General features: G+C 39.3%; 1 protein-coding gene across 2 annotated transcripts in view; it reads left to right on the top strand.

Annotated features, from left to right (window-relative positions):
* Positions 1-11,606, top strand: part of LOC128228077 (A disintegrin and metalloproteinase with thrombospondin motifs 7-like) — a 61,991-nt gene extending 50,385 nt beyond the window's left edge. For both annotated transcript variants that reach the window (XM_052939164.1, XM_052939163.1), the window contains 19 exons: positions 741-887; positions 1,202-1,349; positions 2,164-2,256; positions 2,512-2,657; positions 2,945-3,008; positions 3,488-3,590; positions 3,775-3,902; positions 4,231-4,351; positions 5,096-5,194; positions 5,620-5,762; positions 5,988-6,123; positions 6,336-6,462; positions 6,623-6,842; positions 7,003-7,149; positions 7,305-8,924; positions 9,500-9,670; positions 10,210-10,356; positions 10,549-10,699; positions 10,831-11,606. In XM_052939164.1, the coding sequence (XP_052795124.1) occupies positions 741-887; positions 1,202-1,349; positions 2,164-2,256; positions 2,512-2,657; positions 2,945-3,008; positions 3,488-3,590; positions 3,775-3,902; positions 4,231-4,351; positions 5,096-5,194; positions 5,620-5,762; positions 5,988-6,123; positions 6,336-6,462; positions 6,623-6,842; positions 7,003-7,149; positions 7,305-8,924; positions 9,500-9,670; positions 10,210-10,356; positions 10,549-10,699; positions 10,831-11,003 (4,084 nt within the window). In that variant the 3' untranslated portion in view covers positions 11,004-11,606. The remainder of the gene's footprint in view (positions 1-740; positions 888-1,201; positions 1,350-2,163; positions 2,257-2,511; positions 2,658-2,944; positions 3,009-3,487; positions 3,591-3,774; positions 3,903-4,230; positions 4,352-5,095; positions 5,195-5,619; positions 5,763-5,987; positions 6,124-6,335; positions 6,463-6,622; positions 6,843-7,002; positions 7,150-7,304; positions 8,925-9,499; positions 9,671-10,209; positions 10,357-10,548; positions 10,700-10,830) is intronic.
* Positions 11,607-12,654: the final 1,048 nt, after the last annotated feature.

Below are 12,654 nucleotides of genomic sequence, written 5' to 3'. Positions count from 1 at the left end.
TTTTTTAATTGAATATTAAGTAATTTAACTAAAAGTAGTAACCATCGTTCATCGTCAACGACTTCTTTGAACATGTTTATTTTGGACAATATTATTTTCGATGAAATATAATTGTAGTCTTAACCTCCAGAGCCTTTATGTTTATACGATTTGTTATGTAGAAATGTTTTCGAATTTCGCTGAGTCTGTGGTTATCAAAATACAAAACTTTTTTGGCTGTACAACAGTTTTTTTATAGTACATTTATCATAAAAATGATTTTTAAAGTTGTAATGTAAATGTACAACCTGTACCAACGTGTTATGGTTTCACGTAACAGTTTTGAAAATATGCAGTATGAGCTTTATTATAGCTAATTTTACCATCACCATAAACTAACAATTTTTGCCATTAAAATGCAATAAATCTGTCTACATATATTTTATTATTGTGTTACAACATTAAATTAAGATAACCTTATCTCTTTTTGTATTTACATTCAGCTTAAAGAACAAACCGTTGTTTGTATATAAATTCATAAAGCTGCATGTTTTACAGAAAAATACATATTTAAACCAGTAATTTTTGTAAGGAAAAGAAGTCGACTGTTCACCTTTAAATAAAACTAAGAGTATGATAAATTTATGGTAAACATTTTTTGCGTGTCAACATTTTTTTTGCAAATCCTCTCAAAATTCCTCTTATATACAAACTACAGATTTACAAACCTTTCAGAATCTAAATTGCTTTTACTGTTTCAGTTTTGGGATGCCCCACGACGGCCCTCACAACGGGTGCATAGACCCGCCGGGCCTCCAGCTGTTCATCATGTCGCCCAGCCTTGTGGCGGACAGTCGGGCGAAGACCTGGTCCAATTGCAGCAGGGAGGCCATCACCAAGTTCATAGAGTAAGTCTGTAAGCGGGGCATTCAGGTTATGTCATATATATGTTTCGTGAAAGCAAACTTATCAGATAGATGCTCGTATTTTTGTACTCCAGATTTGTTATTGGATTCCTGTTACAGGCACACTCTCGGATATTTCAATGTGCACACTTACAGTTCGTTTTTTTGCAATTTCTGCAGCAGAACATCTGTTAAATATTACATTACCAGAGTGAATTGTGACATTTACTACTGAAATATCAAGGTCTGCTATTTCTAAATGAACATTTCCGTCATAATGCAAAACAAAATCAGAATATGAATACTCATCTGTACAGTCGTGACTGGGGGTACTGCCTGGACGACGAGCCGGCGGGCCCTCGCTACCAACTTCCGGTGCTCCCGCCAGGAACCATGTACGACGCCGAACACCAGTGTCGTCTGCAGTATGGTACGGACAACGCCACTGTTTGCTCCAACGAACAGGTATATGAAACTTCTCCACCCTGCTCGGTAAATTTTAAAAACGCAATATTCATATTGCATTATACTGTATGTGGGTGTTTTGTTAATGCATTCATTACCGTAAAAGAACTTGATTTTATAATTATTATTTTGTTAAGTTAACTTCTAGTGAGCAAAATACAAAAAAAAAACCACATCAATTAACCTTAGCATTATGATGGTTTCTTATGACGTGAATGTGTTATTAATATTGTAAGTGAATCACAATTTCAATAAAGGAAATTAGAAAAGAAATCGTGCAAGAAAAACATGTTGAAAATGCCCGAAAAGCGGTCTGAAAACTTTAAGGAAAAAAATCGATGGAATGCTCTAAAGCATCATAAGTATTGCAGAAATAAATGTAAATACTATTTATAATATGCTTACTTAAAGGCAAGAAAAACAGAATACGTTTTTGAGAAATTTCAAAGTTTGGAAAGATGGCTCAATTTATGTTGAAAATTTACAGACTTAACAATAAGTCAGATATTAGTCAGAGATCTTATTATAAACAATGACTTGATATAAGTTTCTTCTTCGATCGTGCATTCCAATATACATATTTGCAATTTTAAATGTACCGAGCATAATTTCTTTTTGAGAACTAAAGTTAGTTTTTCTGTCTTTATTATGCCCACATTGAATGAACAAAAGCTTAAAATTTGTATTTAGGACTATGTTTAAAATGACGACGAATTTATGAAAAACCTGTTAAAGTTGGAAATATATGTTTTAATTCTAAAAAATATTGAAGTTATAAAGATGGAGAATAATAACTCTTTTCTTATTTCTCAAGGACGTGTGTTCAAACCTCTGGTGCCGCGTAGACTCGCGCTGCTCCACCCACCTGGAGGCGGCCGCCGAGGGAACCATCTGTGGGACCAACATGGTAATATGCCGGTAACCAGTGTGTCGCTTCGAACTTTAAACACAAGTTACATATTTATTTTTGGCTGTGCACATTTATAGCGGCACTTTTATACTGTGTGGAAATATTATAGAAATTATAGAGATTTTTAAGTGTTTAAGTTACGTTGTTTTTGTTACAAAATTAAATAACCAGTGGCAGTGGCTGTTTCTATCAGACGTTTTCTTTGTTATCGAATGCGTATGATGTGCATTATTTAGTCGACTTTTATTTTAGTGGTGTTACGAAGGCAAATGTGTGACGATCGGTGAGCGACCAGAAGCGATAAACGGGGAGTGGGGTCAGTGGACGTCATGGACGCAATGCACGCGCACGTGTGGCGCCGGCGTCTCGCACTCCTCTCGCCACTGTGATAACCCCGCGTAAGTGGATAACGGCTAACTATTTGGCTGTTTCATTGTTGTTAATTTCTATATTACCCACGATGATTTACCTCGTGGTCGTTATGCATCATGTGCGTGTTACATTATACACACATTACATTTGGGTGTTTTCGCATTCTTCATTTAATTAATTAATCAGAAATGATGCTTTACGAGTGTTCATGAATGCTTTTGCCAAACCTTGGAAGCTGTATTGTTACCAATTAATACATTGTTAATGTGCATTCTTGTTTTCAGTAATTAATACTATCATGATGTAATTTCAGTCCCTCTCATGGTGGAAAGTACTGCCTTGGAGAACGGAGGCGCTTCCGAATCTGCAACACCGAGGTACCCGTGCTCGCATTCGCACATGCACTGTTCTAAAAAAATGCATTGGCATGTTATAATGCTAATAACAGGCCGCGATCAAAGAACTCAGTCGATTTGAAACATTTGTTTCCATTTAAGATGTTTGCTATATCATAATTATTTTATTCCCGAGAGCGCACCGCAGAACTTTCGGCTAATTAATATAGCTCTGCATTGCGTTAATTAAACGTTTATGTCTTTAAAGCTCCACCATTTTATCGTTCGAATTATATGCTAAAATTTTATATTTGTTAAGTGCACATGTATATTTCATATTTCTGGTTTCATTTGAATGAAAAACAAAACAATTAGGTCTCTTTTTAACGGAAGGTTGATCATACAATTGACATTATATACTCGAAGTTTGCATTGCACTACAATCCGTTTAAAGCAACCTAAACAACTTGGTTCTGTCCGTCACCTCAGCCTTTTATAATACCGCATTGTTGTCCATGTAGGAGTGCCCGGATGAGAATAGTTTCCAGGAGGCCCAGTGCGAGGAGTTTAACGTGGTCCCGTACAAGGGCGCATTCTACCACTGGGAACATGTCAACACACCAGGTATGTCTGTCACGTGCGTGTCTTCCGTTGATGTTATAAGCTTAAAGATCATTGAAATCATTTTGTATTTGCATCTAAATTCATCTCTAATATCAAGGTAGGTCAACGTTACGTCGCAACCCTATTTCACTCTGCACACAGTCATTTCCCTTTTAAAATGTCCGTTTTATGCGTGATTTCCCAGAGACGCCGTGCCAGCTACACTGTAAACCGCGGGAGCAGTTTTTCTCCGTGTTGCTCAGAGATATCGTGGAGGACGGCACACCGTGCACCCCCGGGACCCGCAACATGTGCATCTCTGGAAGATGTAGGGTACGCGAATCCTGAAGATATAACCTAATGTTCAAGCATTTATTTTTCTGGTTTGCCATTTGTTTATGAATAGCATTCGTGTTGAAGAATTATTTTTTTGGCTTTCGAGATGCGTCCATGTCAATTATTTATGTAAATCATTTCTGAAATTCTCCAACCATTAACCCAATCGTAACAACTCGGCCATCTCCGGCAAGCTTCGTGATAGTTTGATTCTGTTTGATACTGTTTGATACTGACCGAGATGTTCCGATTGCCATTAACTTACATGGTGACATACCGGTGCTCATTTAAGATATTTGAAGATGTTTCTCTTCCCTCCGTACAGCACATAGGTTGCGACTACGCGATCGACTCGACGGCACGTGAAGATCGGTGCGGAATCTGTCACGGAGACGGTACCACGTGCACCACCGTCAAGTCACGCTTCACGGACTCACAGGGGCTCGGTATGTGCACACATTTACAACAACCGACTTTATTACTAGCTGAAGAAAATCTTTGTCATTCTCGAAATTGCTATACGCTGAGAAGTTTTACGATAGCATGTGTGTGTTTTTTGCAGTTTTAACACAGTCTCAATCTATAAGTGAAAATGGGCACTCTTTTATTGCGAATTAATACAAATATAATTATGAAATGCAGATGAAAAGGGGATTTGTTGAACTAATGATTCAGTTTATTCTGGTGATTCATCGAAGTGAGACATTTGATACAATACTAGTCTTATTCTTAATTAAAGATGGACTCTTACTCCCAAATAAGATTTACCACAATTAATAATATTGTTTTAATATTCCAAAAAGGATGAATAAATGTCGAAAACAATGGTTCTTGTGAAGGATACCGAGTTTAATTTGATAGAATAAAGCATGAAAGACGTTATTTCTACCTTATAAGACTATAGTAGACCACAGTAAATCTTTTAGCATTCACCAATCATTTAATATTTTTGCGCTTTCTGCTATTTAATACACGGTTACAATATTGTTATCAGTGATTAATATTTTCCATAAATGCATTATTTAGTAAGTAGTTAAAAGGTTTACCAGTCAAAACTGATGTTTGTTATACATGTGTATGGATTGATTTTGAATAAGAGTGTCAATTTAATATTAGTCATTCACTATGTATGCTAAACTAAGAGAAAGAAATGTTGTTCTCTTATAGCACTGCCTATATGTTTTTGGTAGGTTACGTGGAGGCTGGTGTGATTCCAAAAGGCGCCCGGAACATCCGGGTTGAGGAGGTCGCCGAGGCCAGCAACTTTCTCGCTCTCCAAAATGACAAAGGTCAGCGAACTGATATGACGCTAAAATCGGTTTACGAGCGCCGTCGATAATTACCAACTTTGTTTAACAAAACAATACAGCATTTATAAATATATTATTAGATCCGATTGCACGTGCCTTTGTCTTGAGTTACAATGTAACTATAGTAAATTTTTCCATTGATTAAACAGTAATGCATCTATATGACAGAGTGGTCAAGTATCACGTATATTGCCATCAGATTCATTACTATGTCAAAGAAATGCTTGCGGAACTACGTTTACTTTTCAACTCATTATCAGTCAACAATGAAAGTTGTGCGTCCATAATGTTTGGTTCGTCATGATTTTTGTCTTTCATCAAACTGATTTTGACCGATATGTACAGGCTGCCGTGCATGGTGACACAACTTATTGTAAACTATAGTTTGTAGTGCTGTTTTATAGGCGAGTACTTACTGAATGGTCACTGGTTCATTCAGTGGAGCGGCGAGTACAAGGCTGCGGGCACCACTATCCAGTACAAGCGTGTCGGCAACCACGAACTTGTTAAGGCTCCCGGGCCGCTCAGGGAACCGCTACATGTCATGGTATTTTTCTGCCAATTCATTTTATCAAAAAGTCATTAAAATTAAAGCGTGTATAGTGCATGTGTTTATAGCCTGCCATACCAGTGGAAATCGATTAAACTGCGCATCAATGAACCAATGCACTTTTAACGAAAAGGCCGTGGATTCCCTTTAATTTTATATCGCTTCTTTCCTCATCGTTCTAAAACATATATGTACCTAATGTATCGCTGCACGACGCTACAGTTGCTGATGCAGTCGTCAAACCCCGGGATATCGTTCGAGTACACAGTGCCCAAGTTGAACATCTCCGAGTACCGCGAGCCCGAGTTCTACTGGCACTACCAGCCCTGGACACACTGCACGGCCTCGTGCGGAGGAGGTAGGAATGGATATTATTACCCTTTTTGACCCACATTTGGAGATTGTTCCATCACCGTTGGTACACATTTCAATTTTGCGCTACTTGTATATAAGCTTAATTGGCGTCGTCGTAGCGAATATATCCACAAGTTGATCGTTTCGGATCAATGGATTAATTGAAAGACTTTATACGTATTTACAGAAAGCATAAGGCCTGTGTTCGTGTTTCAGGTAGTCAGCGATCCGAGATCGTGTGCATGGAGCTGGAGGCGGGACTTGTTGAGGACAAGTACTGTGACGCGAACAACAAACCAGACGACAAACAACGCGTCTGCAATGAGCACCAGTGTCCTGCTAGGTAATTTAGGAAGGCCCTTTTTGTAAAAAAATGTTTTGCTTCAAAATTCAGTTATGTATTGAAGGAACAGCACGTTCATATGTACCAAAATGATAAGGTGAAGTCAAGACTGCATAAATTCTCTTATTTAGATCTACTTTACATGTTTGCATTATACTAGATGGTGGACGGGTCCGTGGCAGCACTGCTCGATGACATGTGGTGAGAGTGGCGTACACCAGCGTACCGTGATTTGCGTGCGCAGCCTGGGACCGGAAGAGCAGATCGCTTTGGACGACGAAGCCTGCGACACCTCCGAAAAGCCGCCGGAGGTGGAACACTGCCACCGGAAGGACCCGTGTCCTGGCAACAGCACGTGGGTCACCGGCGAGTGGTCGGATGTAAGACTCAACTTTTAAACAATTTTGCTAGCCTTTAAAATAACAGATCCAGCAATCTTACAAAATACATCTATATCGATATAGAATAGTATTAAAACTTTAAACTGGAATCATATGATGTAAATTTAGCATTAATGGCTTCTTTTTATAAATATTATAGTGTGATGCAAATCCGTGTGGCCTGAAGTACCGGTCCGTGTGGTGTAAGGAAGCCGACATCGGTTGTCAAGCCAACACCATTCCGCCTTCTGAGGCACCCTGCACGGGAGTTGGGTGTGGGGAGTGGGCTGCTGAAGACTGGAGCCAGGTGACTATACTTAAATATGTTTTCAGAATCATGTTTAAGTTTTATCTTACTTATTTATAGAATATAAAATAAAATGTCGATACACAAAATATCGCTTACCCGTCGCAGTGTCAATGCCAGCAAGTATATAACTTTATTTACGTTTCCATTTTAAGTGCACGGTGAGTTGTGGGGAGGGTCGACAGACGCGCCGGGTGTGGTGTGAAGGAGGTGACCACTGTGACTTACCTCTGGAGCCCATACCCAATCAGCCGTGCAACCTGGGACCATGCCCCACCACCGCCATTCCCACTACCACCACCACAACCACATCAACGACTATACAAACAACAGCAAGAACAACTGTACAATCCGCAGCAACAACCGTTCCATCTTCTTCGCTAACCACAACTATCGCAAAGACAATCAGCAAACATCCTTCATCAGTTAAAATTGAATCTCCTGAAGACGAAAATGTTGCTGATGTTACTGAACACAAGACAAGTAAACATATAGAACGTACAGTTGCTAATACAGTTGAAACACCTGCAACAGACGTACCATCTGATTCAATTGAAAAGTCGCATGAAGCGACAAACGATTCCTCTATGACAGATATTAATGGCACCGTCGCAACAGGAAGCGTCAATGCTGATGAAGATTTCATAGAAATAGAGGATATTCACAATAAAGAAAAGCAGACCGATGATTCATTACATTTAATTCTTCATGACTCCAAAGAAAATGACGATACTACAGGAAACGTTGTACCAACATCTGCAAGCAAGTTTTCAACAGATGAAAGACCTGAAACAACTATTGAAATAGACACAACTACAATAATGCGACACCCACATAGACACCATAAAGGTGAGGGAGATATTGACGAACCGATAGAACATGATATTACAACGGAAGTCTTAATAAAGGAAGATGAGGGTGTGGTTAAAAGTAATAAAGAAGTTGATGATGATGCTGATGGTGACGTTGTACGTTCGGAACAAGTAGTTAATACCACAGCACAAGACAGAAAAAATATAAGTGAGAAATTACGGAATACTGAAATGCCAGACAATAGTGTACAAGAACATGACAAGAAAGATGAAAATACAGACATAGCACAGAAAAATCTCCAACTGCTGTTACCAAAAGCAGATGGCGAACCACATTTACCGGTTATTGAAGATTTCGGATCGTTGCCGGATCTAGGAATCCTACATCAGTTGCCTGATAACAAACACTCACTTCTTAAAGGTCTTCCATCACTAGAAGACTTACCACAATTAGCAGAAGAAGACCTTTCTGTAACAGACACTCAAATATTATCACATCTTCCCGGTCAAGACAAATCGAAAGGGCACGAACATTCCGAAAACTACATAGTGAATAAGCATACAGCGCCGCGGAATAAGATAGGCAATGCTATTCATGCTGACAGCAGTGGTGCTAAAAATTACAAACCAATTTTACCTCAGCACGAACATGAGATTACTGAAAAACCATCAAAAGATATTACAGAAACCGATCTACCTCTTGATGTAATACCCGAAACAAGTGATCTCTTACACTCAATGCCAGCAGAGGAAAATATTAAACTAGGTGATATAGCTGCACCAGACATGGGAGGCTCCCTGAAGCTAGACTCCTTGGACTCCATCAAGGAGGAGCTGGGTGATAACCTGAAGATGCCGGAAGGAGCAGTGTTCGGGTTGCCACCGGGTTCGGTAGGGACCATGCCAGTGGTGGACGAACATACGAGGCGGCAGTACGAGTGGCGGCCAGCTGACTGGACCGAGGTGAGTGTTATGGAACGCCTATCAATGTCAGGTAACACTATCAAATGATAGCAAGTACGAGATGACAATATAAGACCGATTATGCGTTAAGCATTCAGGAAAAGTGTTTTTGCTTAAAGATGCACTCTTACTCCCAGATAAAATTTACCAGAATTAGTAATATCGTTTGAATATTCCAATAAGGATGAATCAAAGTGAAAACAATGGTTCTTATGAAGGAAACCGAGTTTAATTTGAAAGAAATGAGCATAAAGCACCGTATTTCAACCTTATGAGACTACAATAGACCACAGTAAATCTTTTAGCATTCACCAATCATTTAATATTTTTGCGTTTTCTGCTATTAAATACAGGGTTACATCCTTGTAATCAGTATATTTTGTCTATAAATGCATTATTTAGTAAGTAGTTAAAGGTTTATCAGTCAAAATTGAGGTTTGTTATACATGTGTATGATAAGAGTGTCATCTTAAACGCCATGTTGTATTGAATTCATTTGGAATGGCAGTTTGTAAATACCTCTGCAGATTGTAATGTTGATTCGTCAAATCGTTATTTCCGGCGTACCATTGCAGTGTTCGCGGCCATGTGGTGGCGGAGTGCGGACGCGGGTGGTTCAATGTATCAGACGGACAGACGACGCGGAGGGCGACACCATCTACTGTGATATCAACACTCGCCCGTCAGCCATTGAGGACTGTAACAAAGACACCTGCTTAGAATGGAATATGTCGCCATGGGGACAGGTAAAGATATATCGGTTGTGTTTCTCGTTATTTTTAATATCCAGATAAGGTGCTAATTAAGGCTCGCTGATTAATAGCTTAGTTTGCCCCAGATAACGCATTATGGACAAAAGGTTAATGGAAGGGTTTTGATCTGCATACAAGCTGACGAGCACTATGGCCCAATTGTTTTTTCTCTATTAATAATATTGTGTATTGCAAGGGAAAACATTTTGTGATCAAATGCTCATTCAGTTTCATTGAAATGACCCGGGCACAATATACTCTCAAAGCAGCATTTAAATGACAAATGCATGATAGTGAGGGGCATCAGTGTCCTACGGCTCAGATTCGTATTTAAATGCCTTCCTTTTCCAAATATTTTGTTTGCAGTCGTTTCTATATTTTCCTTTCCTTTCTTCTCTATAGATATCGGGACCGTGATTCATTTTGTATTCACACTTATCGAAGATATATGATCAAATGATCGATTTGTCTTGTAGGCGATCAATTTTGTTCAGAAATTAACATGATACCTTCAATTAATGATTGTTATTCAGTGTTCATCTGAGTGCGGGTCTAGCTGGAGGCGGCGGTTAGTGGAGTGCCCGGGCGAGGGCGCTTGCGACTCTAAGTCACGGCCCAACACCGAGGAGCCCTGTGACAAACCAAAGTGCGTCATCTGGGTATCAGGACAATGGAGCAAGGTCAGTGCAGCAGTCTCTTCGAGTTCTTAAAATACTTCTGCAACTCAATTTGATTCATTGATGGGGTTTCTTCATCATAGCACCGTGCTTATACGAAATACTAAATCCGGCTTTTTTCTCTCGCTAATTGTTGATTAATTTACCTTTTTGTGCAATAAAATACTTTTTACTATTTTTGAATGCTCTATGCAGTGTACCCAGGAGTGTGGGGGCGGAGAGCAGTACCGGCTCGTTCAGTGCGTCAACGTGACGTCACAGCGTCCCTCGCACGGGTGTAATCGCCAGGAGCGCCCAGACGAAACACAGGCTTGTAATACAGACGATTGTGCAAACAAAAACGCAGGTATTTTTTTTTCCATACAGTGACAGACGTTATAAAAACCTTACCTAATAATCAGTTTATGCTGTTCAGTACTTAGATGCACAATTTATGATGACTTAGATGCACAATTTATAATGCTGTAACATTTTCAGCGATGTCAATCCAATGCCAACATAACGAGATGTCTTCCATCGCCTGCCGGGCCCTGATGAATATGGGTCAATGCCACAAGCGCTTTGTCGCTCTCAAGTGCTGTAAAACGTGCAGTCAAGCAGAACACAGACGCGCGAACAAACTGCGGCCACACGACAAGGCGCTCAGATGATAGCACTCTCTCTGTTTGTCGCCATGTGTTTATTGTAGAATTCAACGACATGGTTTAGGGGAGGCGTCCATCCGCTACCGTTTGTCTATCAAACAACTGCAAGATACATCTATAAAAGGACGCCCCGAGTTATGATAGAATTAAAGCACCATTTAAATGGTGCTCAGTATTAGAAAAGCTCGACAAGATTGAGGTTGCATGCGCCCCAGACCCGGTGGCCATTATCGACTGGGTGTCATTCGACAGTTAGAAGAAAATAGGAAAAGAAATATTCTCTTGTATATAGGCTTTTATGCTGAAATGGAAATGAATTCTGCGTTCGGGAGTAGCTTTGTGTTCTTATTTTCACGCACGACTTGTTTTTTTCTCGATGTGTGCCAGGTTATTGTGGCATGAATATTTGTATGATAAAGCTTTGATTTCATGATGTTATCATTAAATTTTGTAAGATAAACAAACAGATGTTACCGGTATTAATATTTGAGATATTGTCCTTTGCATTTGTATTTGCTGACTCCATTTACATATTTGTTTATATTTGTTAATGTCCATTATTTACAACCATTTTCCGTAATTTAATACTTTTAAATAGTAAAAAATATATTCAAGACGTGGCTTTCTTTTTCTTTTATTCCAGTCCAATCAAGCTGTAGACTGTTTTCAAATTGAGCAGCTCAAGATTCAGAAACAGAGCGGATATGACAGTGAAACAGACAGGCAATTTCAGTTACTTAAATGAAACAGCCTATTCTCTTGGTAGTCATATTTGCACGGTTGTCAGCAAAATCCGACTTGGATAATTTAAATATCAGACACAATCATTATATGAAGCATTTTGCATCATGTTTTATACAGTTATCAATATCCAAACGAACAACAAAGTCACCAGCCTGATCTAGATTCCTGATTATCCATCACATTACATGAATAGAAGTGATTACTGCTTTTAATGGCTTATCCGTCTTCCTGCTACGCAAATTGAACAGTGGAGTTGATTGTGAGTTGTTTCGACTTCAATATATATTTTATCCGTTGCCTTAGTATTTGACGCAAATTTCATAAAATTCATTCAAACGAGATAGGCATTGTTCACAAAGCCTTTTACCTTAATGGGACGCCATCAATGGAAATGGGAGTTCTACACATCGTCTGCCGACATGTGAACATTTGACTGCTGTTTCATGAAAGCCTTTAAGGGGTCTAACATATACAGAGGGGACTGGAGTATACAAAACTATATTGCTAGAACCTTTGACCTTGACCGTAGGTTTTGCATGTCGTGTATGGTTAACATTGTACCTAAGTTTCATCAAAATCCTACAACGGGTTCACGAGATTTTGAGCCTACATGAAATCTATGGCTCGAACCTTTGACATCAAACTGTGACCTTGAGCCTGCGCACATTGAGTGCGTGTGGTGAGAATGTGGTTGAATATACCCAATTTTCATGATATGTTTTCAAAGGTTTTAGGAAATATGGAGCGAAGGTGATATCTTGTGGTTCGAACCTGATCTTGAAATGTAATGACATTGGACCACCGCGCATGTCATGTGGTTTCTGCACTTTTTGGGTTTAGGAAATACGGAGCAGGCACGAAATATATGGCTCAATATTAATTTGACCTTGAACTGTGAGCCTGGAGTGTGGGT

The sequence above is a fragment of the Mya arenaria genome, chromosome 3, assembly GCF_026914265.1.
Source record: "Mya arenaria isolate MELC-2E11 chromosome 3, ASM2691426v1".
Lineage (NCBI taxonomy): Eukaryota > Metazoa > Mollusca > Bivalvia > Myida > Myidae > Mya > Mya arenaria.
Note: the sequence above shows the minus strand (reverse complement) of the source record. Positions and strands in the feature narration are given on the sequence as shown.